Source organism: Somniosus microcephalus, chromosome 10 (genome assembly GCF_052327205.1).
Source record: "Somniosus microcephalus isolate GS21.2 chromosome 10, FLI_Smic_1.0, whole genome shotgun sequence".
NCBI classification, from domain to species: domain Eukaryota; kingdom Metazoa; phylum Chordata; class Chondrichthyes; order Squaliformes; family Somniosidae; genus Somniosus; species Somniosus microcephalus.
Window position 1 is genome coordinate 169,533,946 of NC_140996.1, and position 26,629 is coordinate 169,560,574.

Consider the following 26,629-nt stretch of genomic DNA (forward strand, 5'->3'; position numbering starts at 1 on the left):
GGGGGACGCCTGCTGACTGTGTGGAAGCGCAGAAGCCCCTGAGGGACGGCCTGGCCGACCTCTGGTCTTGGAGGGTGCAGACACAGGCTGCTTGATCTGAGCATGGCTGGAAGCAGTGTGCCCTGCAGGTGGTGGCAGCTGCACTGCAGATGTACCAGCGGTGGCATGAGCAATGGTCACCTGCCGAGAGAGGACACCTGCACCATGGTCGGACGACACACTGGCTCTCTGAGGGGACCGGTTCGGCTCAACCGCCACAATCGCCTGCTCCACTGATTCCTGGCCTTGTATGGTACTGGAAGGGCCCGGGGTGATCCTAGCTGATGCAGATAGGGTGGCTGCAGTGAGAGTTCGCGTTGCCTCAATCTGGGTGTGGACGAGGCCAGCAAGTGACTGCGTGGCAGCAGTGAGGACCTGTGTGGCAGGTGCCAGTGCTTCGGAGAAGCCCTGGACAGTTCTTTCCATTGCTTCGGACAAGGCCGGAGCAGTCCGTTCCACTGCCTCGGACAAGCCCTGGACAGACCTTTCCAGGGACTGTCCGAGGCTCTGAACAGTCCTTTCCATAGCAGCCTCGAAGCCCTGGTCAGTCCTCTCCATAGCAGCCTCGAAGCCCTGGACAGTCCTCTCCATTGCTGCCCCGAAGCCCTGGACAGTCCTCTCCATTGCTGCTCCAAAGTCCAACACACTCTTTGCCAGTGTTTCTATCGACTGAGGCATCCTCCCCACTGCAGCCATCAGCTCAGTGTGCCTGACCCAGGCCTGGGTGCTCATTTCAGCAAGGCTACGCACCTCCTCTGCACTCTGTGCAGCAGTCATCACTCCCTGCCTTGCCCTCCGGGGAGCCGGTGGCCGAACTTGCCTACCCCCGCCCCCCCCCTGCGCTGCTGCATGCCGCTTGTTCCGGCAACTGGCTCATCAGCAGAGCCCCCACCCCTCCCCTCCAGGGAACTACTATCCCCAGTCTGCAGATGTGTACGCTCCCCTGAAGTTGGAATGGATGCTCCGGCTTCCTCCTGATCCTTGCCTCCGGAGGCACTGGCACTGGCAGCTTCAGGGTGCAGATCCCGAGTTGGTGATGCAGCATCTGAAAGCAGGGAGGTGGAAGAGTGGCTTTAGCAAAAGGTCAGGTTGGCGGCAAGGCATGCCAGATTGCGGCAAGGCTCTGACGTGGCTGCACACTGAGAAAGCATGCTGGCTGGGGGACCAAGTGGAAGGAGACAGCTGAAAAAGGTGAGAGCCTTACCCTTGCTGTTGAGAAGGGGGTCGGCAGCTGCAGTGGTAACAGGACCACTCAGACATCCTCCAAGAATCTGGTGCACTCTCTCCTCGAGATCCGTGAGAGTGACCACTTGTGGAGGTCCGCCACCGGTTTGACACTGGTCCTTTCGGATCGTTGCCAGCTTGGACTGCAGGGGAAAGAAGGGGAAGCTCTGTTACATGATGCCTTGAGAGATCATCTCATGCCCTCCATGGTGCAAGAGCCCTTACATGATGCCTTGAGAGATCATCTCATGCCCCCCATGGTGCAAGAGCCCTTACATGATGCCTTGAGTCAAATGTGCATGTGTGTGCCCAGAAAGGGCCATGGGTGCTTGCTGACAGATGGCCATTGGGGCATCATGGCAAGAGGGTGTGCGAAGTCAGGTGCAGATGGAGGGAATCAGAAGTTTGCATAAACAACACTCACCCTAACGACCCGCGTGAGGTCGTTGAATTTCTTCCTGCACTGAACAGGGCTCCTGGTCGCCATGCTGCTGGAGTTGACCCTCTGAGAAACATCCCTCCAAGCTCGGCGGTAATCCTTTTGATTCGGCCTCCTGCCATTGTCAGGATACAGAACATCTCGACGGCGCTCCACTGCGGACACCAACTCCTCCAGAGCCTCAGTGCTGAAGCGCTCTGCTCTCTGTCTCACCTTCTCCATCCTGACCAAGTTTTTTGCGCCAGAGAAGGAAGAGCGCCGATTCTGAGGCCTACAGGGCGTTGAGTGTGGAAGCTGAGGCTGACTGACCCACCCCTTTAAGAGCCGGCCGGCGCCTGGAAGTCTCGTGGTTATTGGTAATTGAGATCACCTGCGCTGCGCCCGTCCGCACCGATATTGGGTAGCGCCGGAAGTTTTGCGCCTTAGGAGGCCCGTGCAACGTCTGAATTCGCACCTCAATCCCCTTTGGGGGCGATGCAACCCAATATCGCGCCAGGCGGCGATAAGTTTCGTCTGGCTATAAACTTTGCGCAGCGCCAGTTCTAACACCTCAAGCGGGGCGAAACCCAATTTCTAGGCCAGAGTCTTTAATTAAATTTTTTTACCATTATTCCCTTTGACCTTATTCTCTGCACTGCTACCATTGAGCTCTCTGTCCCTTCCTGTCACACTCTGCTTATTTTTACCCAAATCGCTACACTGCTCTATTGCCTTGCCCTTTCTCTTTAGATTTCTAAATTTCCCCTCACCTGACCCCCTATGTGGCTAAAAGCATTGCCTACAGGGGAAAGCCTGAAGCAAAATGGAGGGGCAAGAATTAATGCAACCTTAAAAAGCATGAGACCTTTGTAGAAATGAGTATCACAGCCTGTGTGTGTTGTTACATGAACTGCATTGATGTTGATTTTTTTTTCTTTTCAAATCATTCTTTTAAACTTAATTTTGTCTACTCTTTTGATTAAGCACCCAAACAAATTAACTGTAAATTAACAAAACTTTAAATAAAACTTAACAAATCAAATTAAAATTTGGTTGTCCGGGTTGATGATACACTCCAGTCCCCGCGGCGCCCACCGGCCGCGTAAGTACTCAAGCGTGACAGCGGACACCGCGTGCTCCATCTCCAGGGCCACCCGGGCGCGAACATGGCCGCGGAAGAGAGGCAGGCAATCGGGCTGGACGACCCCCTCGACCGCCCGCTGCCTGGACCAATTAATGGCTCTCTTGGCCAGGCCCAGGAGCAGTCCCACGAGGAGGTCCTTAATTTTGTCTAACTTTTACTGCCATCTAATTCAAATGATTCTTTTTGTCAGATGTTTTGCCACATGTACCATGATGTTATTTTGTTCACAGTTTGTTCTTGTTTTCTACTCTGGGTCTAATCAGTGATTTAACCAATAGATGAAGTAATTAAATCTGTTTAATATACATGTGGGGAGTTGCTTCTGTTTTATAAAATAATCATACTCAATTGTATAAACTAGAGCCAGCAGCAGCAGAAACAGTTTGTCTTCACCGTGATTGCTGAGGAAGCTGAAGAAGCCTATGACTGGTGCATAAAGAAACTAATGGAGCAGGAGTTCACAGTGAAAAATAACGATCTATCTGCTGTGCAGCACTTGGCTTCTGAGAAGCTGCAACAGGTCAGTATAGTGTTTACATTCCAAGAATATGGACTTTCTCCTGAACATTATGACATACAGCAATGTGCTTTTACAATGTAAGGATCAGTACTGCACTGTGAAGAATGTATGTATACCTTAGGTAGCATTATGTCTTATAGGAACACAGTTATGTATAGGGCTGGAAAGAAATGTAGTAGTCCATCTGGCAAATCCCAAAGTTCAGAAAATGCCATAGTATGCTCCTCAGTTGCTTCTTTTGACAAAGAAAAATCCAACTTCCTGTTGAATTTGCTAGCATTATCCATCTCTCCTATCTCCCTAGGCAGTCTGCTCCACACACTTCTGTGTGAATTAGTTAAATCTAATCTGTCTGTTTAGCATTCCTTTTCTGAGCTTGAATTAATGCTCCCTGTTAACACAGTTTGTGCTTATGTCAAACTACTTATTATGGCTCAGTTTATCTATACCTCTTAGAATCAAAACTTCAGAAAGGTCTCCCTGAGCCTTTTTTCTCCAATGTAATCAACTCCAGGTTTGTTTGGTCTCTCTTCGCAGCTCAGGTGCCCAAACCTGGTATAATATCCACCCAGTCCCCCATCTCTGTATCCGCCTCAAAGCCAGAATGTCACCTCTGTATGATGGTGAACTGAACTGTACATAGGGGGTGTATCAAGGCTCTGTACAAGCTCACTATTACCTTCCTAAGACCCATATTCTATATCTCTGGCTATATATCCTAAGATCTTGTTCACTACCTTTTAAAGCTGTTGCATTAAATGAGCAATCCATCTGTAACTCCATCTGCTATCTAGACCCCTCTGTATATGGTTCACATATTCTCTATCGATAAACTTGCACCGCTTCCTTTCTGTCCCCACTTCCAAATCATTTACGTACAATGTAAGCTATAGGCCTAGCACATTCCATTATCGAGGAGATTTTACTCATCAGCTATAAAGGAAATTTGAATTAATGGCACAAGAAGAATTAATTGGTTTGTTAATTACTAATATTTCCGTTTGACCATTCAAACAATTTTATAAAACTAAGGCCTAGAAATTCAGTATAGCCACTTTTGGGGCGCTAAAGTCGGGCGGCCGCTAAAGTTTGCGCCCGGCGCAAAGTCGCGCCACCTTCGCCGATATTCAGTCGCATCGCCCCAAGAGGTCGCTGCTGCGCTAAAACAGGCGATGCACGACTATCTTTAGGCGCTAAGCCGGCGGTGCTGAGCGATACCTCCGAGGCCGGGCGCAGCGCCGGTGCGGCGAGTTGTTGATTGACGGCAGACACTCTGGCGCCGGTCAGCTCTTAAAGGGGGAGGGTGGATTTGTTTGCCTGCCACGCCCTGCACACTGCAACCCTCAACCTAGGCCTGACCACTTCAGCTTCATCTGCACAACGCCCAGGGCTATGGAGAAGGCCAGGGAGAGAGCGCAGCGCTTCAGCGACGGTGACCTGAGGGTGCTGGTTGGCGGAGTGGAGCGCAGGCGCCATGTTCTGTTCCCAGAAGGTGGCAAGAGGCCGCTGCCCAGCGCCTACCGGAAAGCCTGGAGGGAGGTCTCAAACAGGGTGTCTTCCAACAGCGTGGTTGCCAGGACTCCTGTGCAATGCCGGAAAAAGTTCAACGACCTCACTCGGGTTGTCAGGGTGAGTACCCTTTCCAGTGTCCTCCTCATCCCTGCATGTGCACCTCACTTTATGGGCAAAGGGACCTGAAAGCCCTAATGGCCAGCCCTCATCCAGCAGCTATGGGACTGTCATGAAAATCACTTGCACATTCAGCACTTTACACACTGTACAAGCTATTTGACCATGGGAGGCATTGCAGACAAGATCAGGGCTTCACACTGTCAGGGCCAGTCCACCATGGGAGGCATTGCAGACAAGATCAGGGCTTCACACTGTACAAGCTATTCGACCATGGGAGGCAGTGCAGACAAGATCAGGGCTTCACACTGTACTTAGAGGCCGTCCTTTCTCTTGCAGGCCAAGGTGGCGCACAACCGGCGGAAACGAACTGAGACCGGGGGAGGCCGTCCTGATGTCAAAGAGCTCTCCGACCTCGACCAGCGTGTGGAGCGCATTATGGCAGGCCGGCTGATTGGCCCCGTCGCCAGTGGAGATGCCGACCCTGTTCTGGGCACCAATGGTAAGGGCATCACCTTTTTGACCTCTCTCGTTCCACTTGCGCCTCAGATCAGCATCCTTTGCCACTGTCCGACCAATGCAGTGAATGGCAGCACTCATGCCTCCCTCGCTGCCGCCCTGTCCTCACTCTAAAGCTACTCTTGTGCCTTCCTGCTTTCAGATGGTGAATCGCCAGGTGAGGAGGCGGGCCCTCAAGCTGCCACTGTCAGCGCTTCCGAATTCGAGGAAGAGGAAGCCGGCCCATCAGTGCCACCCTCAGCCGCGCCAGCCCATGGCGATGAAGGGGACACGTCTTCCCTGGAGGGGAGCCGGGGGGAAGGGTCGGAGGAGAGTGAAGCTCCGGGGCCCAGCGGCCTGCAGCAATGCGGGAGGGGTGGGGAAGCTCGGCGGACTTCTCCCCAGAGGGTGAGTGCGGCCTCCAGTCCTGCGACGGTGAGCGCAGAGGAGGTGCGGCTCCTGGAGGAAATGGCCGTCCAGGCTGAGCGCAGGCACAATGAGCTCATGGCTGCAGTGGCAAGGATGCCTGACTCCATTGAGTCTTTGTCGAGGAGTGTGCAGCAATTTGGAGCAGCACAGGCCAGAGTCTGGATCAATTCAGTGCAGCACAGGCCAGGAGTCTACAGCACTTCGCGGCAGCACAGGCGGCTTCGAGCCAAGTGCTCAGTCGTGCCGTCCATTTACTGGCTGTTGTCATGCAGACACAGACCAGGGCCACACTGGCACTAACTGCTGCCACCCTCGCTGGATCAGCCAGGCATCGCCAGGGCACTCGCCGCGCAGCAGCAGCCCAGCAGTCTGTTCTTCAGCTGTTTGCTGCGCATGCTGCAGTGCTGGCCCGTGCGAGTGCCAATGTATCAGGCGACCAGCGAGCACCTGCGATCTGTCAGGTTGGCACCATTCCTGCAGCCGACACTGCCACTCCGCCATTGCAGCTGCCACGAGCCGCTGGACAGACTGCTGCCACCCAAGCAGAGTTGGAGCAGTCAGCAGCCGGCCCCTCCAGGGCCAGAGCTGGTGCAGGCCGACCCCCAAGGGCATCTGCCGTCTCGCCATCTGACCCTCAGCAGCCTTCCCCCAGCCTTGCTGCAGCCACTGGGCTCCCATTGAGGAGGAGCTGCAGGGCGGGCAGGGGCCAGGCAAGGATGCGAAAGGCATCGCCCTCGCAGGGCAAAAAGTAGAAGGTCTGCACAAATGCTTTGTGGTTGTTGAAAGGCCGAGACTGGTGTAGTTGTGTTTTTGTAAGGCCGAGACTGGTGTCTTTCTTTGTTTTTGTAAGGCCGAGACTGGTGTCTTTTTTAGTTTTTGTAAGGCCGAGACTGTTAGTTTTGTGTTTTTAGAGGGGGCTTCTCCACATGAGGTTGTAATGTGGGAAGGGCAGAGGTTTGCAATAAATTAATGTTCTTAAATTGCACTGTGCATGGTTTTTTTGCAAGTCCTGGTTGCCCTGCTCGGCTGAGGGCTTGTGGAGCGGCTACATTCATCTGCTGACATTGGCACAAGCCATTCCCTGAGAGGGGGCCTAGAACCGACGTTCAATAAGCCGGCGACGGGCGGCCCTTGCACTTTCTGCCTCCCTCCTGTGCTGGTCGTCCTCCTCCTCCTCAGGTGGTCCTCCAATCTCTGGTGGCAGTGGCTGAGTCCTGCGGATAGCCAGGTTGTGCAGCATGCAGCCAACGACCACGAAATGGGAGACTCGCTCCGGCGAATATTGTAGGGCTCCACCGGAACGATCCAGACAGCGGAACCGTTGCTTCAGGACGCCGATTGTTTGCTCTATGATGTTCCTGGTCGCTTGATGGCTATCGTTGTATCCCTCTTCAGCAGGGGTGCTGGGCGCACGGAGCGGGGTCATCAGCCAGGTACACAAAGGATAGCCTTTGTCCCCGAGAAGCCATCCTCGTGGGTGAGGCTGGGCCTGGAACATGTCTGGCGCAGGATGAAGGCATCGTGGCTGCTGCCTGGAAAGCGGGCATTGACAGCTAGGATGAGCTGCCTGTGGTCACACACCAGCTGGACATTGAGCGAATGGTAGCCCTTCCGGCTGCAGTAATCCTCGGAATTCTCCAGAGGTGCCTGCAAAGCCACATGCGTGCAGTCAATGGCGCCCTGCACCATGGGGAAGCCCGTGAATGCTGCAAAGCCCATTGCACGCTGTTGCTGCTTGGCAAGGGCCATGGAGAAGGAGATGAACTGACGTCTCCTTTTGAAAAGGGCATTGGTCACCTGGCGGATGCAGCAATGCACGGCGAACTGGGAGATGTTGGAAATGTCCCCAGTAGCGGATTGGAAGGAGCTGGTGGCATAGAAGTTGAGAGCCACCGTCACCTTCACTACTACCGACAGAGACGTCCTGCTCCTCAGATGTGGCTGCAGATCACTGCCAAGCAGGTGGCAGATCTCTGTGACCACCTCCCTTCGGAATCGCAGCCTCCGAACACACTGCTCGTCAGACATGTTGAGATAGGAGAACTGCTGGCGGTATACCCTGGGTGGGTAAGGCCTCCTTTCCCGACGCCTGTTGCCCCCTCTCCGTCTAGCCAGGGCTGCCACTCTCTCACGGCGTCTGTGAGCCCTTTGGATGCAATGGAGAAAGCCAGCGTTTGCACCCATTGCAGCCCCCATAATATGTTAGCAAACAATGATATGTCAATGAAGGCAAAGACAAGTGGAAAGCTGTGGCCTGAAGCCACAAGTACCTGTGCGAGTGTTGAGCCAAAGCAGAAAGCTCTCTACCTTGGTCTCTCTGCAAAGATCCGTCTCTCAAGAAGGAGTGCTGCGAAATGGCAGCCTTTTATAGTGCAGGAGGAGTGCCCTTTAATTTGCACTCCCTGCGCCCCGCATCGACTGAGCACCGTTCCACTCTACCAGTCGCTAGGGGCGCCAGGCGCACAATGGGGTGTCGCGACTGAATTTCCGGTTGGGGGCGCACAAAGGGCGTTGCACGAGGAAATGACGTCAGGATCTGCGCGCGCAGCTGAGCGCGCGCAAAGACTTTGTGCCGCCGCTAAATCGTGAGTGAAGTTGGGGAGAGGCGCAGATCGCGCTGCGCCCGGCCGCTAGCCGCCTAGCGCCCAACATCTCCTCCTAAGGCAATACCGGCTGGCGCAACCAACTGAATTTCTAGGCCTAACTTCCTACTGTCACTTTAACGTTTGACTAGACTGTACCTGCATATTCTCACTCCTAATTTCAGAAAATCACCAGATGATTTCTAGATTTTGGTATCTTGAGTCATAAGACATTTATAGAACTGAACTTGTCTTCATTCAAAGTAAAAAAGGTTGCAGAGAAAGTGAGAACATAAGAAATGGGAGCAGGAGTAGGCCATATGGCCCCTCGAGCCTGCTCCGCCATTCAATAAGATCATGGCTGATCTACTTCAGCTGCACTTTCCTGATCTATCCCCATATCCCTCGATTCCCTTAGTGTCCAAGAAAAATATGATCCAGGTCTTTTAAATGCTGAAAGGCAATGATGATATAGGTGTAAGGATGCAAAGCCTAGAGGTAGAAAAGAGGTTTAAAAACATTATTTCCCAAAGAATAGTGGATATGTGGATCAAATTCCAAGCAAAAGTAGTTGAAGCTGAGATAATTAACTAATTTAAATAAGAAGTTTGGACAAATATTTGATTAGAATTATGATTGGTTATATATACTGAAATGGCCCAATACTTCATAGCAAGCAGTGGTTCTTGTGATGCTGGAGGAAGAGGATGTTGTCATCTGAAGGGTAGCAAATCAGGTTGAGTAATGGAGGTGTGAGAATATAAGAACATAAGATTTAGGAGGAGGAGTAGGCTATATGGCCCTTCGAGCCTGCTCCACCATTCAATAAGATCATGGTTGATCTTCGACCTCCACTCCACTTTCCCGCCCGATCCCCATATCCCTTGATTTCCGTAGAGTCCAAAAATCTGTCGATCTCAGCCTTGAATATACTCAACAACTCAGCATCCATAGCCCTTTCGGGTAGTGAATTACAAAGATTCACAACCCTCTGAATAAAGAAATTCCTCCTCATCTCAGTCTTAAATGAACGACCCCTTTGCAGGCTGTATGTATCCTCCTCACTAGCTTTGTATCGACAGCAAACTTGGAAACATTGCATCCAAGTCATTAATACAGATTGTAAATAGCTGAGGCCCAAGCACTGATCCTTGCAGCACCCCACTAGTTACAGCCTGCCAACTGGAAAATGACCCGTTTATCCCTACTCTCTGTTTTCTGTCCGTTAACCAATCCTCTATCCATGCTAAAATATTATCCCCAACCCCATAAGCCCTAATCTTGCGTAGCAACTTTTTATGTGGCACCTTATTGAATGCCTTTTGGAAATTCAAATATACTACATCCCCTGGTTCCCCTTTATCTACCCTGCTAGTTACACCCTCAAAAAACTCTAAATTTGTTAAAACACGATTTCCCTTTCATAAAACCATGTTGACTGCCTAATCATATTATGATTTTCTAAGTGCCCAGTTACCACTTCCTTAATAATGGATTCCAGCATTTTCCTGACGACTGATGTCAGGCTAACTGGCCTGTAGTTCCCTGTTTTCTCTCCCTCCTTTCTTGAATAGCGGGGTTACATTTGCTATCTTCCAACCTGCTGGAACTATTCTAGAATCTAAGGAATTTTGGAAGATCAAAACCAATGCATCCACTATCTCCGCGGCCTCCTCTTTTAGAACCCTAGGATGTAGGCCATCGGGTCCAGGAGATTGTTGGCTTTTAGTCCCATTAGTTTCTCTAGTACTTTTTCTCTACTGATATTAATTACTTTAAGTTCCTCACTCTTATTAGCCCCTTGGTTCCCCACTATTTTTGGTATGCCTTTTGTGTCTTCTGTGAAGACAGTTACAAAATATTTGTTTAAAATCTCTGCCACTTCCTTATTCCCCATTATAATTTCACCTGTCTCAGTCTCTAAAGGACCAACACCTACTGTGAGAATTGATACATTTTCTCTGACAATCTTTGGAACAATGGAGGATTTATACACTGTTTTCCCTTAGTACGTTAAATCCATGAGTGGAGTCCATAATCATGTACATGATCTTTGGAAGGAGCAGGCTTGATGAGGTGAATAGCCTTTTCTCATTCATGCTTTCTTGCATGCTTATGGACTACCTAAATTAAGTTGCTGTTGCGTCTATCACCCATCCTAGTCTGGAAGAAGGTGATATCAGCTGAAGCATATATGCTTTAAGAAGTCTTAACAAAAAAAGTTTCTGGAGGACCTTACCCTAGATGCTAAGTTTACAATATATTCTCAGTTTTAAAAAATAAGTATGTCTCTTTAAATATGGCTGAAATTTTCTTAGTCAAGTATGTGTTGCTGCAGAAGTACAGCTAAGATTGCAAAAGAGTCAGGACTGTCATTAAAATTAAAACCAAACCGATATGGGAGCAGATGCATTTATAACCACTCCTGTGGTGGAAAGAGGCAGTCAGGGAAGGTGGCTGTTGAACTTTATTCCTGAATGTCATACTCCAGCTCAGTTATGAAGTTCCAGAACTGTGTGGTATGAAAGGGTAGTGGAAGCAGATTCAGTAGTAACTTTCAAAAGAGAATTGGGTATATACTTAAAAAGGAAAAATTTGCAGGCGTATGGGGAAAGAGCAGGGGAGGGGACTAATTTTTAAAGAGCCGGCAGAGACACGATTGGCTGAATGGCCCCCTTCCGTGATGTAAGATTCTGTGACTTCATAGCAGGTTTGAAGGCTGTGAAATATAAATAAGTTAATGTCTGATTGCACTGAACTAAAGATCAGATGGATAACATAAAGGTGTCAGTTTGGTTTATTGCAGCAAAAGATACCTTTAGTCTGTTGTTTGTCTCTGTCTAGTACTCGTGTGTGTATATAATGCTACTGCCAGAATTTTAGAACGTAAGACGTAGGAGCAGGAAGTCATTTGGCCCCTCGAGCCTGCTCCGCCATTCAATAAGATCATGGCTGATCTGATCTTGGCCTCGACTCCACTTCCCTGCCCGCTCCCCATAACCCTTGACTCCCTTACCATTCAAAAATCTGTCTATCTCCACCTTAAATATATTCAATGACCCAGCCTCCACAGCTCTCTGGGGAAGAGAATTCCAAAGATTCACGACCCTCTGAGAGAAGAAATTCCACCTCATTTCTGATTTTAAAGGTTTTAATACAGCTAATATTTTTGATTGCATTTTTCTGGAATTTGTACTATAAATTACACTTTTCAGTGAGAAATAAGCTGGTATTTTACTTTTTGCACTTTTTTTGGTTACTGTACAGCTTCTGCAGAAGGCAAGTTTCAACATTAAATTCTGCAAGCATAATGGATTAGACTGGCTGTGTGAAGTTACAGCAGATTCAAGACCTTTCATGTTTGGAATCGGTGCTTTCCCAAAAACAGACTAAAACAGTGGCGTGTGAATAATGGGGGTGAATTTCTGGGGCGCTTCTCCCACTCTGCTGCCATAACTTCCACGGAAACCCTATTTACGTGTGTAAATGTGTTTTTTTGTCGGTGTTACAGTGTGGGAAAAGCCCCAAGGAAATTCACCACCAATATCTCTGTCACTTGTATTTAAAATTTTGTACAGAAACCCAGTATCAACAAAAGAATTTTCTTGATGATTTAAAGTACACCTCATCCCCACCTCTCCTCCCCGGACTCTTCAATTCTATTTTTTAATCTGATAAAATAACGGAATTGGGTGAAAATGTTGGCTGTTACTTTTTAAAGTGAAGAAAAGATTTGAGGATATCTGTTCAATAATTTCCCTCAATGCTGTCTTAAAAAATACCCTAGTTAATGAGCAAATGTGCTGTCCAGTTTATTACTCAGCCATACAAAGTAGTGTCCCATTTTTGATTCAACGTCCGTGCTGAGTTAGTTGATCTCAGCCAGAACAGTGCTTATATTTTTACAGTTGGTCTCATTAAGAGGACAAGTTGATAAAACTGCTTTTTAAAAAAAACAATGTGATCCTAGATTTTATAAATAGGGGCATAGAGTGCAAAAGCAAAACCATAATGCTAAACCACCAAAACCACTTATTAAGCTGTAGTTAGAATATTGTGCCTAATTTTGTCAAAGCAATGGATAAGGTGAAGAAGAGATTCAGTGAAGTGATATTGGGGATGGGAGACTTTAGTTATGAGGAGCAATTAGAAAAACTGAGGCTGTTTTCATTAGAACAGTGAAGTTTAAAAGAAGTTTTGATAGAGATGTTTAAAATTTTGAGTGATTTTAATAAGGTCCATTGAGAAAAACGATTCCCACTGCTCAGCATAAGTTTAATTTCATAACCAGAAGAACAAAGGGATTAGGAGAGAGTTGTTAGGAAACGGAATGCCTTAGCAGAAACTGGTGGAAGCAAAATCCATAATAGCTTTTCAAAAGAAAGTAGATAAATATTTGAAGAGAACTGTAGTCCCCTTCCAAACCCCACAGACTCATACCTCAGTATAAGTCACTTGTTCAGAAACAGAGGAGGAACTTGAAAAAAAGATTATATTACCTGGTATGGGATAGTTTTGTAGTCTGTAGACTTGCCATTTTGGGTTTCCTTCCCTCTTCAGCCTCTCCAATAACATATGTTATGGGATCTCTGTGTAACTCCTGAAAAGGCTTTGTTCACTTCAGTGGGTGAAGTCATACAATGCCAGAAACATAAGATTACACGGGATTACATAGGATATACAGCACAGACACAGGCCATTCCGCCCAACCAGTCCTTGCCAGTGTTTATGCTCCACTTGAGCCTCCTCCCGTCTTTCCTCCTATAACTCTTCCTCCTATAACTCTATTAACATAACCTTCTATTCCCTTCTCCCTGATATACTTATCTAACCTCCCCTTAAATGCATCTATACTATTCACTTCAACCACTCCCTGTGGTAGCGAATTCCACATTCTCACCACTCTCTGGGTAAAGAAGTGTCTTTTGAATTCCCTATTTGATTTTTTGGTGACTATCTTATATCGATGGCCTCTAGTTTTGCTCTTCCCCACAAGTGGAAACACTCTCTGTATCTACTCTATCAATACCTTTCATAATTTTAATAACCTCTATTAGGTCACCTCCACGTCTTCTCTTTTCAAGAGAAAAGAGACCCAGCCTGTTCATCCTTCCCTGATGGGTATAACCTTGCATTTCTGGTATCATCTTTGTAAATCTTTTTTGCACCCTCTCCAGTGCCTCCATATCCTTTTTATAATATGGCGACCAGAATTGTACGCAGTACTCCCAAGTGTGATCTAACCAAGGTCCAATACAAGTTTAGTGTAACTTCTCTACTTTTCAATTCAATCCCTCTAGAAATAAACCCTTTTTATGGCCTGTTAACCTGTGTTGCTACTTTCAGTGATTTGTGTTTTTGTACTCCTAGATCACTTTGCTCCTCTACCCCACTTGATTCATATTTTCCAAGTAATATGTGACCTCCCTATTTTTCTTACCAAAATGTAATATCTCACATTTATCTGTGTTGAATTTCATTTTGCCAATTATATGCCCATTCTGCAAGTTTATTAATGTCGTCTTATAATTTGTTGCAGTCATAGAGTCATAGAGTCATAGAGTTTTACAGCACAGAAAGAGGCCCTTCGGCCCATCGTGTCTGCGCCGCCCATCCATCCCTGTCCAGTCTAATCCCATTTTCCAGCATTTGGTCCATAGCCTTGTATGCAATGGCATTTCAAGTGCTCATCCAAATGCTTCTTGAATGTTGTGAGGGTTCCTGCCTCTACCACCCTTTCAGGCATTGAGTTCCACATTCCAACCACCCTCTGGGTGAAAAAGTTCCTCCTCAAATCCCCTCGAAATCTCCTGCCCCTTACCCTGAATCTATGCCCCCTTGTTATTGACCCCCCTACTAAGGGGAAAAGTTCCTCTTTGTCTACCCTATCTATGCCCCTCATCATTTTGTACACCTCAATCAGGTCCCCCCTCAGCCTTCTTTGCTCCAAGGAAAACAACCCCAGCCTGTCCAGCCTCTCTTCATAGCTGAGGCGCTCCATCCCAGGTAACATCCTGGTGAATCTTCTCTGCACCCTCTCCAAAGCAATCACATCCTTCCTATAGTGAGGCGACCAGAACTGCACACAGTACTCCAGCTGTGGCCTCACCAGCGTTTTGTACAGCTCCATCATAACCTCCCTGCTCTTATATTCTATGCCTCGGCTAATGAAGGCAAGTATCCCATATGCCTTTTTAACCACCTTATCTACCTGTTCCGCTGCCTTCAGGGATCTATGTACATGTACACCAAGGTCCCTCTGACCCTCTGTACTTCCTAGGGTCCAACCACTCATTGTGTATTCCCTTGCCTTATTTGTCCGTCCAAAATGCATCACCTCGCACTTTTCAGGGTTAAATTCCATTTGCCACTTTTCCGCCCATCTGACCAACCCGTTTATATCGTCCTGTAGCCTGAGGCTTTCCTCCTCGCAATTTACCACCCCACCAATTTTCGTGTCATCTGCGAACTTACTGATCATACCTTTTACATTCTCATCCAAATCATTTATGTAGATCACAAACAACAAGGGACCCAGCACCGATCCCTGAGGTACCCCACTGGACACAGGCTTCCAGTCACAAAAGCAACCTTCGACCATCACCCTCTGCCTCCTGCCACTCAGCCAGTTTAGGATCCAACGCGCCAAGGCACCCTGGATCCCATGGGCTCTTACCTTCTTGACCAGTCTCCTATGCGGGACTTTGTCAAAAGCTTTACTGAAGTCCATGTAAACCACATCCACAGCATTTCCCTCATCCACCCCCCTAGTCACCCCCTCTCAAAATTCAATCAGATTTGTCAGACATGATTTACCCTTGACAAAGCCATGCTGACTATCCCCGATTAATCCTTGCCTCTCCAAGTGGAGACTAATTTTGTCCCTCAGAATTTTTTCCAATAATTTCCCTACCACAGATGTTAGGCTCACTGGCCTGTAATTCCCTGGTTTATCCCTGCTACCCTTCTTGAATAATGGTACTACGTTAGCTGTTCTCCAGTCCTCTGGTACATCCCCTGTGGCCAGAGAGGTTCTGAAAATTTGTGTCAGAGCCCCTGCAATCTCCTCCTTTGCCTCCCACAGCAGCCTGGGATACATCTCGTCCGGGCCTGGGGATTTATCCACTTTTTGGCCTGCTAAAACCGCTAGCACCTCCTCCCTCTCGATGCTAATATGTTCAAGTATGTCACAGCCCCCTTGCCCGATTTCTATGCCTGCATCGTCTTTCTCCATAGTGAACACAGATGCAAAAAATTCATTTAAAACCCCACCTACATCATCTGGCTCTACACACAGATTGCCACTTTGGTCCCTAATGGGCCCTACCCTTTCCCTGGTTATCCTCTTGCCCTTAATATACTTATAAAACATCTTAGGATTTTCCTTTATTTTGCTCGCCAGTGTTATTTCATGGCCCCTCCTCGCCCTCCTAATTTCTTTTTTAAGTATGCCCCTGCATTTTTTATACTCCTCTAGGGCTTCTTCCGTCTTTAGTCTTTTGTAACTGCCAAAAGCCCCCCTTTTATTTCTAATGCATTTTTGTATATCCCTTGTCATCCAAGGTTCCCTTTGCTTGTTGGTCCCACCCTTGACCTTTACAGGAACATGTTGGCGTTGTACTCTCTCTATTTCCCTTCTGAAAGTCTCCCACTGTTTTGATGCGGATTTTCCTATAAGTAGCTGCTCCCAGTCCAATTTGGCCAGATCCTGCCTTATCATATTAAAATCGGCCTTCCCCCAATTTAGAACCCTTATTTCCGGGCCGTCTTTGTCTTTTTCCATGACCACCTTAAATCTCACCGAATTGTGGTCACTGTCGCCAAAATGCTCTCCTACTGACACTTCCACCACTTGCCCGGCTACATTCCCCAGAATTAGGTCCTCCTCAGTATTGACTATCCCCCCAATTTGGTGTTCTCTGCAAATTTACAAATTGTGTTTTTGATTCCAAAGTCTAAATCGTTAATATAAATTGTGAACAACAGTGGTCCCAGCACTGATCCTTGTGGAACACCACTACCCACCTTCTGCCACTGTGAACAGTCACTACTGGTTGAGTACTACCACAGGTCGAGAACAGCAGAGAGTTTCAAATGCGCTGTGCAGTTTCATGACACTCACTAATGACAATTTTTCTTTAATTTATTCATGGGATGTGGGCATCACTGGCAAGGCCAGCATTTATTGCCCATCCCTAGTTGCCCTTGAGAAGGTGATGGTGAGCTGCCTTCTTGAAATGCTGCAATACGTGTGGTGAAGGTACTCCCACAGTGCTGTTGGGGAGAGAGTTACAGGATTTTGACCCAGCAACGATGAAGGAACGGCGATATACTTCCAAGTCAGGATGGTGTGTGACATGGAGGGGAACTTGGAGGTGGTGGTGTTCCTATGCGCCTGCTGCCCTTGTCCATAGAATATACAGCATAGAAGCAAGCCATTCGGCCCGTTAGGTCTATGCTGGTGTTTATGCTCCACACAAGCCTCTTCTTTCCCCTCTTCATCTAACCCTATCTGCATAACCTTCTATTCCTTTCTCCCTCATGCGTTTATCTAGCTTCCCCTTAAATGCATCTATGTTATTCACCTCAACTAAAAGTGCTTGGTTTGCTTTTTTTTATAGCCTTATTAAACTGCGTTGCTACTTTTAGTGATTTGTGAATCTGTACCTCAGTTCCCTTTGTCCCTTTACCCCATTTAGACTCTTATTTTCCAGAGTATATGGCCTCCTTAATCTTCCTACCAAAATGCACCACCTTATATTTATATAGAAATTTTTTTGTCAATTACACACCCATTCTGCAAGTTTATTAATGTTTTGTATTTTGTCGCTGTCATCCTCAGTATTAACTATACCCCCCAATTAGGTGTCTGTAAATTTTGATATTTCTTCTGATATATACTTCTGATTCCCAAGTCCAAATTGTTTATGTAAATTGTGAACAACGGTGGTCCCTACAGCGATCCCTGTGGAATACCACCTCCCACCTACCACCAGTCTGGGTAACTACATTTATCCCCTACTTTCTGTTTTGTAGCCAGTTTGCTGACCATTCTGTTACTTGTCCCCTGACTCCACATGCTTGGACCTTAGTCGTGAAATATAGAAACATAGAACAATAGGAGCAGGAGTCGGCCATTCGGCCCTTCGAGCCTGCTCCGCCATTCAATGCGATCATGGCTGATCCTCTATCTCAATACCATATTTCCCCTCTCTCCCCATACCCCTTGATGCCTTTTGTGTCTAGAAATCTATCTATCTCCTTCTTCAATATATTCAGTGACTTGGCCTCCACAGCCTTCTGTGGTAGAGAATTCCACAGGTTCACCACCCTCCGAGTGAAGAAATTTCTCCTCATCTCAGTCCTAAATGTCCTACCACGTATCCTGAGACTGTGACCCCTCGTTCTCGACCCCCCAGCCAGGGGAAACATCCTCTCTGCATCCAGTCTGTCTAGCCCTGTCAGAATTTTATGCATTTCAATGAGATCCCCTCTCATTCTTCTAAACTCTAGTGAATACAGACCTAGTCGACCCAATCACTCCTCATATGTCAGACCTGCCATCCCAGGAATCAGTCTGGTGAACCTTCGCTGCACTCCCTCTATGGCAAGTATATCCTTTCTTAGGTAAGGAGATCAAAACTGCACACAGTACTCCAGGTGTGGTCTCACCAAGGCCCTGTACAACTGTAGTGAGACATCCTTGCTCCTGTACTCAAATCCTCTTGCAATGAAGGCCAACATACCATTAGCCTTCCTTACTGTCTGCTGCGCCTGCATGTTTGCTTTCAGTGATTGGTGTACAAGGACACCCAGGTCCCTTTGTACATCAACATTTCCCAATCTATCACCATTTAAATAATACTTTGCCTTTCTGTTTTTTCTACCAAAGTGGATAACTTCACATTTATTCACGTTATACTGCATCTGCCATGTATTTGCCCACTCACTCAACTTGTCTAAATCGCCTTGAAGCCTCTTTGCATCCTCCTCATAACTCACAATCCCACCTAGTTTTGTGTCATCAGCAAACTTGGAAATATTACATTTGGTTCCCTCACCCAAATCATTGATATATATTGTGACTAGCTGGGGCCCAAGCACTGATGCCTGCGGTACCCCACTAGTCACCGCCTGCCACCACGCAAAAGACCCATTTATTCCTACTCTCTGTTTCCTGTCTGTTAACCAATTTTCAATCCATGCCAGTATATTACCCCCAATCCCATGTGCTTTAATTTTGCACACTAACCTCTTATGTGGGACTTTATCAAAGGCCTTCTGAAAATCCAAATACACCACACCCACTGGTTCTCCCTTATCTATTCCAACAGTTACATCCTCAAAAAAACTCCAGTAGGTTTGTCAAACACGATTTCCCTTTCATAAATCCATGTTGACTCTGTCTAATATCATTGATATTTTATAAGTGTCCTCACATCCTTTACAATAGACTCTAGCATTTTCCCTACTTCTGATGTTAGGCTAACCGGTCTGTAGTTCCCTGTTTTCTCTCTCCCTCCTTTTTTAAATAGTGGGGTTACATTTGCCACCCTCCAATCTGCAGGAACTGTTCCATAATCTATAGAATTTTGGAAGATGACAACCAATGCATCCACTATTTCCATGGCTCCCTCTTTTAGTACTCTGGGATGCAGATTATCAGGCTAAGTGGTACCTTATCGAAGGCCTTTTGAAAAACCAAGTATATTACATCTCTATTACCCTTGACTACTTTTTCAGTTACTTCTTCAAAGAATTCAATAAGGTTGGTCAAGCATGACCTTCCTTTTTGAAATCCATGCTGATGATCGTTTATTGTATATTCTAGATAGACATGGCAAGAGAGCTGTGTGCTTGGATTTTACTCCTTCAGGGGGTGACTGTTCTCACTCATTTTGTGTTTTTCTTTACAACAGCTTGTAATTGAGGAAGCCCTGAATACCAGCAGAATTTCTAATGAAGTTGGACTTTTCGTAGAAATGGTTTGGGCAGAAGCTCAGGGCCGTTTAGAAGACCAGTTGATCAATCCAACCTCCATCACTCTCAATGATGTAAGATATGTTTTCTTTTTGTTTTGCTTTTCAAGAGCCATTAGAAAATAGCTCAGTGGATAATTGCACTGCATGGTATGATTTTGAGCTGCACAACCAAAAGCTAATCTCAACCAGGACAGCAGTGAGGCACAATAGTTGGTCTTGTGTTTTGGGGTTTTTACACTAGATATACTTGGGTTTAGTGTCAATAACCACTCCTGTAAGCAGACCTCATCTCCTTTATGAACTAGTGTATGTCTTTTCTTGCCCAATATTCAGCTAAATGTAGCGAGATCCAGGGATTGAACAGAAAACCCTTGCCCGTGTACTCTGGCTTGCAGGAATAATCACATGCCACCATGTGACCTGGTCTTTGGTAGGCACACTGAATATACATTCCATCAGAGGAATGTTGGCCAGGATACCAGAAGAACACTCTGGTCTTTAAATAGTGCAGTGTGATCTTTTATATCCACTTGATCCAACAGAACACACAGATGGTGTCTTGGTTCAGTGTTTCTCTAACAATTCAGCACTTCCTCAGTAATGCACTGAAGTATTATGCACTCGGATCTTTGAAACCACAACCTTCTGATTCAAAGGTGAGAGTGGTACCAAATGAATTAAGCTGGCACTGGGAAAGTTAAATCTACAAATCAGAGGGAAAAATGGAAGAGAAAAAAGTGATGAGGCCATTACAAACCCCATGTTTAAAGTTAAATGAAAAAGTGTGTATTACATTTCAGTTAATATTTTACACAGCAGGTTAAATTCTGTTCATTATTGTTTGACACTTTTAGGTAACCAGGGCTGAAGGGGTCCTCCTGCAGGTGAAAAAAGCTATTGATGATAAAATTGAGGCAGCAACATTGAGAGATTTAATGTCCCAATTCTATTCCATCTTGCTAATCAAACCGGAGACTGACATTATAGTAACCAAGAGAAAGATATCTGAGAAACAAGATCTCTGTCAGGTAATAACCATTTTGTGTACTTTTGCCCAGCGAAGTTGCTACCGTGCTGATGTAGATCGGTCATTCCTATTTATGAACCACTAGTTCTGGAGTTCGCAGTTTGTGAAATAAGCCATTAGCAAGTAAGGTTGGTTCAGTGTTTAAATGTTTTAATACTACATCAAGGATACCACAAATATCTCACTTCGATGTTTTTTATGGAGAATCACCCACATGGAAACAATAACGGTTCTCTCAAGCCTGGAGCAGCATTATGGAATAGCAGATTCAGGCTTGCACCTGTGATTTCCACTTGGTGAATTCCCAATTTCAGCATTGTCATCAAGAAAAGTACCTGGACACTGAACAGGGAACAAGGAAAAGCCAAACAATGTTACACAAGGTAGTTCAAATCACATCATCAGAGGCTTGGGAACAGGTTGTCTGCTCTTATCTCAGCCAGGAAATGGTAAGAGGTTTGGGCAAACCATGGAATGAGACAAAAAAGAAATTACATCATGGAATATTAGTGTATGAATGCTTAACCCATTTATCTCAAGATGGTTAACATCCCTGCTAAAACAGCAAAGAAAGGAATTTCCGATAAACATATTAAGCATTAATATCTATAGTGTAATTTTGAGGCTAAATAACTTACAATTGCAGATTAAGTGTCTTAGCCATTGATTTCCCCCCCCCCGGCTTTTTGTGTGTAAATGCTATCCTTTGCTAGGTGCTTTTGCCCATACGAAAACCAAGGTAACGAATTCACTCTGCCCAATCACCTGGGACAGACGAGCAGCATACCTTCCTCCAAAAGGCATCAACGTATAAGATTTGTGTACTTGTTAAAACAAATCAAGGCAAAAATATGTAGATATTATACAATCTCAGAGTCTAAAAGATAGGGGATGCACAATTTTTTTTCTGTTTCAGTTGCTAAGGGATGTCCTTAATGCAAGTGAGGCTACTTCATGGACCCCCGTACCTTCATCGCTTACTAAATGTCGTGCTCTGAGATGTCACATTGAATATGTTCATCCAAATACTGATGAATTTCTACATGTCAAAAATCAGTTATTGAATACTAATCAAAGGTAAAATCCTATTTCATGTAATATTAGAGTGGTTTCTTTCCTAAGAATTCTTTTCAAATCCTTTTCACCTCGTGACAAGTTGCATTCTAGGGTGACTATTCATAAACCATCTCCGCACCTCCTGAACAATCTTGTTCTATACAATACTTGATTATCTCAGTCTATACCTATCCTTATAATTTACAATCCCATTCCCAAATATACATTCATCCCACTTTTGTGCACGGTAATCTAATATTTGCATTATTCATCCTTTCATCATTTGAAAGTCTCTTAGTCTTTTCTCTGATTGAAAACAAATTCAGAGTGTGACTTTCTCCTAGCTGCTCTTCTTTGAATTCTCTCCAACAGATTAATGTTTTTTCACCAAGATAATTGTAGTTGAAGAGGCCATTTGGCCTACCTTGAACCATCCATCCAGAGAGATTCTAAAGTCATTCCACTGTAACATCCAGTTGTTTCTTAAATGATCCCATAGTTTTTGCCTCCATTACTCTTTTTCTGAAAATTTACTCTACATATTGGGCCAGAATTTACTGTGCAAATAACGATGAGGCTAACGGTACTCACCGTTATTTATGTGCAAATGGGACAGCAACTTCCGGCGAGTGCACGTGCGTGGTTAAACCTGAAAATCCAGAAGCTGATGTCTGAGATGCGCCTCTCCCCCGGAAGCTGCGTAAAAATGGCATCTCGCCATGTGCCTCCCCATTCAAATGTGTTGAATGGGGTGAAATTCCTGTACTGATGTAGTAGATACACACTAAACTTGTCACAGAAAGTTAGGGCTTGTCCATTCCAGTCTAAGTATTCTTTTGACTTAATTACTGCCAAACAATCTCTCTGGCACTGAAAATTAATTTTTACAAGTGTGGATTCTCATTCCTTCAGCTTTTAATTATTGTTGGAGCTGTTTGGGCTGATTGGTTTCCTTCTGTGCTGTAAATTTCTATGATTTTTTAAAAAAAATTAAGCCTTTTTTTCTTATTTTCTATTTCTGTCCCTTATCACTCTCTCAATCCAATCTTTCTTTCCCTCTTATTTCACTTTCTGTACCTGATTTGACATTGAATTCACTATTCGAATTTACAGTTCCTGGTTCAGACTCTGCGTTGCTCATTAGCGATTCTTCAATCGTTACACAGTTGCTTGTCATGTTCACACAAGTCTGAGATGCCCTGTAGAGGATGCCATGCCGTTTGGATGTCACTAATAGCAACATGCTGTGCAAAAGCCCATAGACAGTCTATGGGCAAGTGCAAATCTAACACTGCTCACAGCAAAATCTGCCCCATTCTTTGTGTGAAGAAAATCTGTCCTAAAAGTACCCTTTCCTGATTTGAATCTGTGTCCCTTAATTTTACTGCAACAGTTTAATGTCAGGTAATTTTCAGGGTTAAGATTTTCTATACCCTTCACAATCTTGTGCTCAACAAATCGTTAAAGGTGGCAGGGCAGGTTAAGAAAGTGGTTAAAAAAGTATACGGGATCCTGGGCTTCATAAATAGATATATAGAGTACAAAAGCAAGGAAGTTATAATGAACCTTTTTAAAACACTGGTTCGGCCTCAACTAGAGTATTGTGTCCAATTCTGGGCACCGCACTTTAGGAAGGATGTGAAGGCCTTAGAGAGGGTGTGGAAAATATTTACGAGCATCGTTCCAGGGATGAGGGACTTCAGTTATGTGGATAGACTGGAGAAGCTGGGGTTGTTCTCCTTGGAGCAGAGAAGGTTGAGAGGAGATTTGATAGAGGTGTTCAAAAATTATGATGGGTCTAGACAGAGTAGATAGAGAGAAACTGTTCCCATTGGAGGAAGGGTCGAGAACCAGAGGACACAGATTTAAGGTGATTGGTAAAAGAACCAAAGACGACATGAGGAAAAACTTTTTACGCAGCAAGTGGTTAGGATCTGGAATGCACTGCCTGAAAGGGTGGTGGAGGCAGACTCAATTGTGGCTTTCAAAAGGGAATTGGATAAGTACCTGAAGGAAAAGAATTTGCAGGGCTACAGGGAAATGGCGGTGGCGTGGGACTAGCTGAAGTGCTCTTGCAGAGAGCTGGCATGAGCCGAATGGCCTCCTTCTGTGCTGTAACCATTCTATGATTGTGTACTCTATAAGATTACCTCTCAGTTGCCTCCTTTCCAAGCTGGAAAGACCAAGTTTTTCCAGGATTTCCACATAACTAAGACCCCTGACACTGGGGATGAGCTTTGTGGCTCTTCTTTGCGCTGTCTCCAGCACTCGAATGTTGGTCTTGCTTTTTGGTGAGCAGAACTTGACACAGTATTCAAGGTGCGGTCTTACTAGAGCACTATAAGGTTGTATTATTGCCTCCTCTGACTTGTATTTTACTGTTTTACTATGTAATGCGAAATCACAGAAACCCCACAATGCAGATAGAGGCCATTTCGGCCCATCGAGCCTGCACCGACACATATCCCACCCGATCCCCGTAACCCCTACACCAACACATATCCCACCCTATCCCCGTAACCCCACGTATTTAATCCCCCTAACACTAAGGGTCAATTTATCATAGCCAATCAACCTAACCCGCACATCTTTGGACTGTGGGAGGAAACCGGAGCACCCGGAGGAAACCCACGCAAACACGGGGAGAATGTGCAAACTCCACACATCCTATTGGGTTCGATGATTGCATTGGTTGGACATGTTTAACATTGAATGCACTAAGCCTTCAAGGTCTCTTTCAGCTTCATCCTTAGTTATTTCGACGTCATTCATGGAGTACATATGTCATCTATTTTTTCTTCCTATATGTAGTACTTTCCATTTGTCTGTTAAATTTCATCTGCCATTGTTCTGTCCATTTAAATATCATGTCCAACTCATTCTGTAGTTTATGGGCTGCCTCTTCTGATTTCACTGCCTCTTCTAGTTTGGTTACATCTGCAAATTTGAGTTTATGATTCAAGGTAATTTATGTAGATTAGAAAAAGCAATGGTCCTAGCATTGAGCCCTGAGGCACCCCACTCAGTACTTCCCCTTTCTTTTCCACCACCCCCCCGCCCCCACACCCCCTGCCCAACCCGATATGACTTCACTAATGAGTACTTATCATTTCCTACCCTTCAAACCGTTTCTTATCTATTCTCGGGGTTTACTCTGAATCCTCACAGCACTGTATTTAATTAATAGTCAAATGTTTTGGAAGTTGAGGCCTACCACAATCCACTTGGGTTGTCACTTCATCCAAAAAAAGTCAAGGCGTTTAGTCAGAAAAGATCCTGTCCTCCTGAATCTATGCTAGCTGATGTTAACCAGGTTATTGTTGTACAGGTGACGCCTGATGGTCAATTCCATTATTTTACATGGAGTGGAAATACGACTAATGGATCTGTAATTGTCTGTTTGTTTTGACACCTTTTTGAATGTGTGCATAAAATTAGCCTCTTTCCAATCATCTGGTATCTCCTTAGTGTCTAATGACTCTTTCATAATGATTGTCAGTGTTTCACAAAACTCTTCCCTAGTCTCTCTTCAGCATTTTGGGATAAATAAGATCCTTCCCCGTGGAGGCAGATTAGCTGAGAGGATCCAAAATTTGTGTTAATGAGGCTATGGCATGAAATGTGTGCTTGCACTGTAGCACACAAAATGCAGCCAACTGGGAAATTGTGGGCAGTAGGAATTAGTCACAACCATGCCTGATGCCATACGAGGACAATATATGTTAAAAATATAAAAAGTTAGAATGGACTTGAATGTAATAGTTTCTGAGGTTATTTAAGAATGTTTTATCATGGTGAATATTAATAGTTGATTGTTATTTATCTTTAGAAGTATTAGCTGGGGCCCCACAACCTGGCACTAACTTTCCCAAGGGTACCCAAAATCCTATGGCTTAATATGGATTTTATATACTTGTAGAGTGATAGACATGGAGACAGCATTAGGATATATTTAGTGTTAACAAATTATAGTCATGGTAAAACTGTACATTTTAATAAATTCATTTTGTGGACTTTGCCCTTTGAACTGTCAATGATTATAAAAGTGAAAAAACCATTTATTCTACGTATGTTGAAAGATGAATAGATCTATAATAGTGTGTGTGGATATAACCAACTCTGATCATTTTCATTTACTTGAAACACACTGATAAAAAATATACTAGTGTGTACAGTTCTGAACTTAGGTTTATTTACAAATTATTTTGTTTTTTTCTAGTGATTCTGTCAAGATTTTGCAGATTTTTCATGTTGCTAGACTAAGTGAAACTAAAAATTTTGAAAGCCAACTCGGCAATATTCAGCCACTGTACCACGCCTCTTCTGGGAGCAACTTTGTTGGTATATTGTCTCGGTAAGTGTGAGTTTTCTAAGTAACTTGTGTGTTTTATAGAGTTGTGCTGTTTAACTTGCACCAGTCATTGTGACTCTGTAATAAGTTTGTTCTGTTGGTAAATAAGATATGAACATACCATAAAGTATGAGAAAGACCAACTGGTCCATCAAGCTTGCTCCATCCCTGCATGATATAACTTCAAGTCATCATGCAAATTCTCCCCCATCTCTTTCTCTCCAACTCTCTCTACCGCGCGCACACACACACACACACACACACACACACACACACACACACACACACACACACACACACACACCTGAGAAATATGAAAAAACCTTGGGCTAATTTAGGAAAACAACGGAGCAATTCCTCTTCAGTGGTGATCAAGCAAGCTCCAGGATGCCACAGTGACTGAGTGACACAACCACCAAAGATTCACCCACCCTCTATGTAAAGTTGTTTGTGGAAAATTCCAGCTCTGCTCAGCAGCCCTGCATGGTGTACAGATAATTGGTGTTGCTTCCCAAGTGCATCATGCTGCATTTGTCTGTGTTAAAAGACATCGGTCCATTCCCCCATCACATCTATATCCACCTGCAATCTCTTTTTCTTCTACGGCCCTTGTACCCACACAAAGCTTTGTGTCATCCGCAAACTTGCAGATAGTTCGTCCAACGCCTTTATCCAAATCATATGATGAAGATGATGAAAAGCAATAGCTTTAAACCAATCCCTGCGGGCC

General features: G+C 45.3%; 1 protein-coding gene across 4 annotated transcripts in view; it reads left to right on the forward strand.

The window, feature by feature from the left end:
* Positions 1-26,629, forward strand: part of parp4 (poly (ADP-ribose) polymerase family, member 4) — a 201,007-nt gene that overhangs the window by 37,655 nt on the left and 136,723 nt on the right. For all 4 annotated transcript variants that reach the window (XM_085999130.1, XM_085999129.1, XM_085999131.1 and 1 more), the window contains 5 exons: positions 3,187-3,345; positions 19,403-19,537; positions 20,320-20,493; positions 21,409-21,569; positions 25,768-25,902. In XM_085999130.1, coding sequence (XP_085855256.1) covers positions 3,187-3,345; positions 19,403-19,537; positions 20,320-20,493; positions 21,409-21,569; positions 25,768-25,902 — 764 coding nt within the window. The remainder of the gene's footprint in view (positions 1-3,186; positions 3,346-19,402; positions 19,538-20,319; positions 20,494-21,408; positions 21,570-25,767; positions 25,903-26,629) is intronic.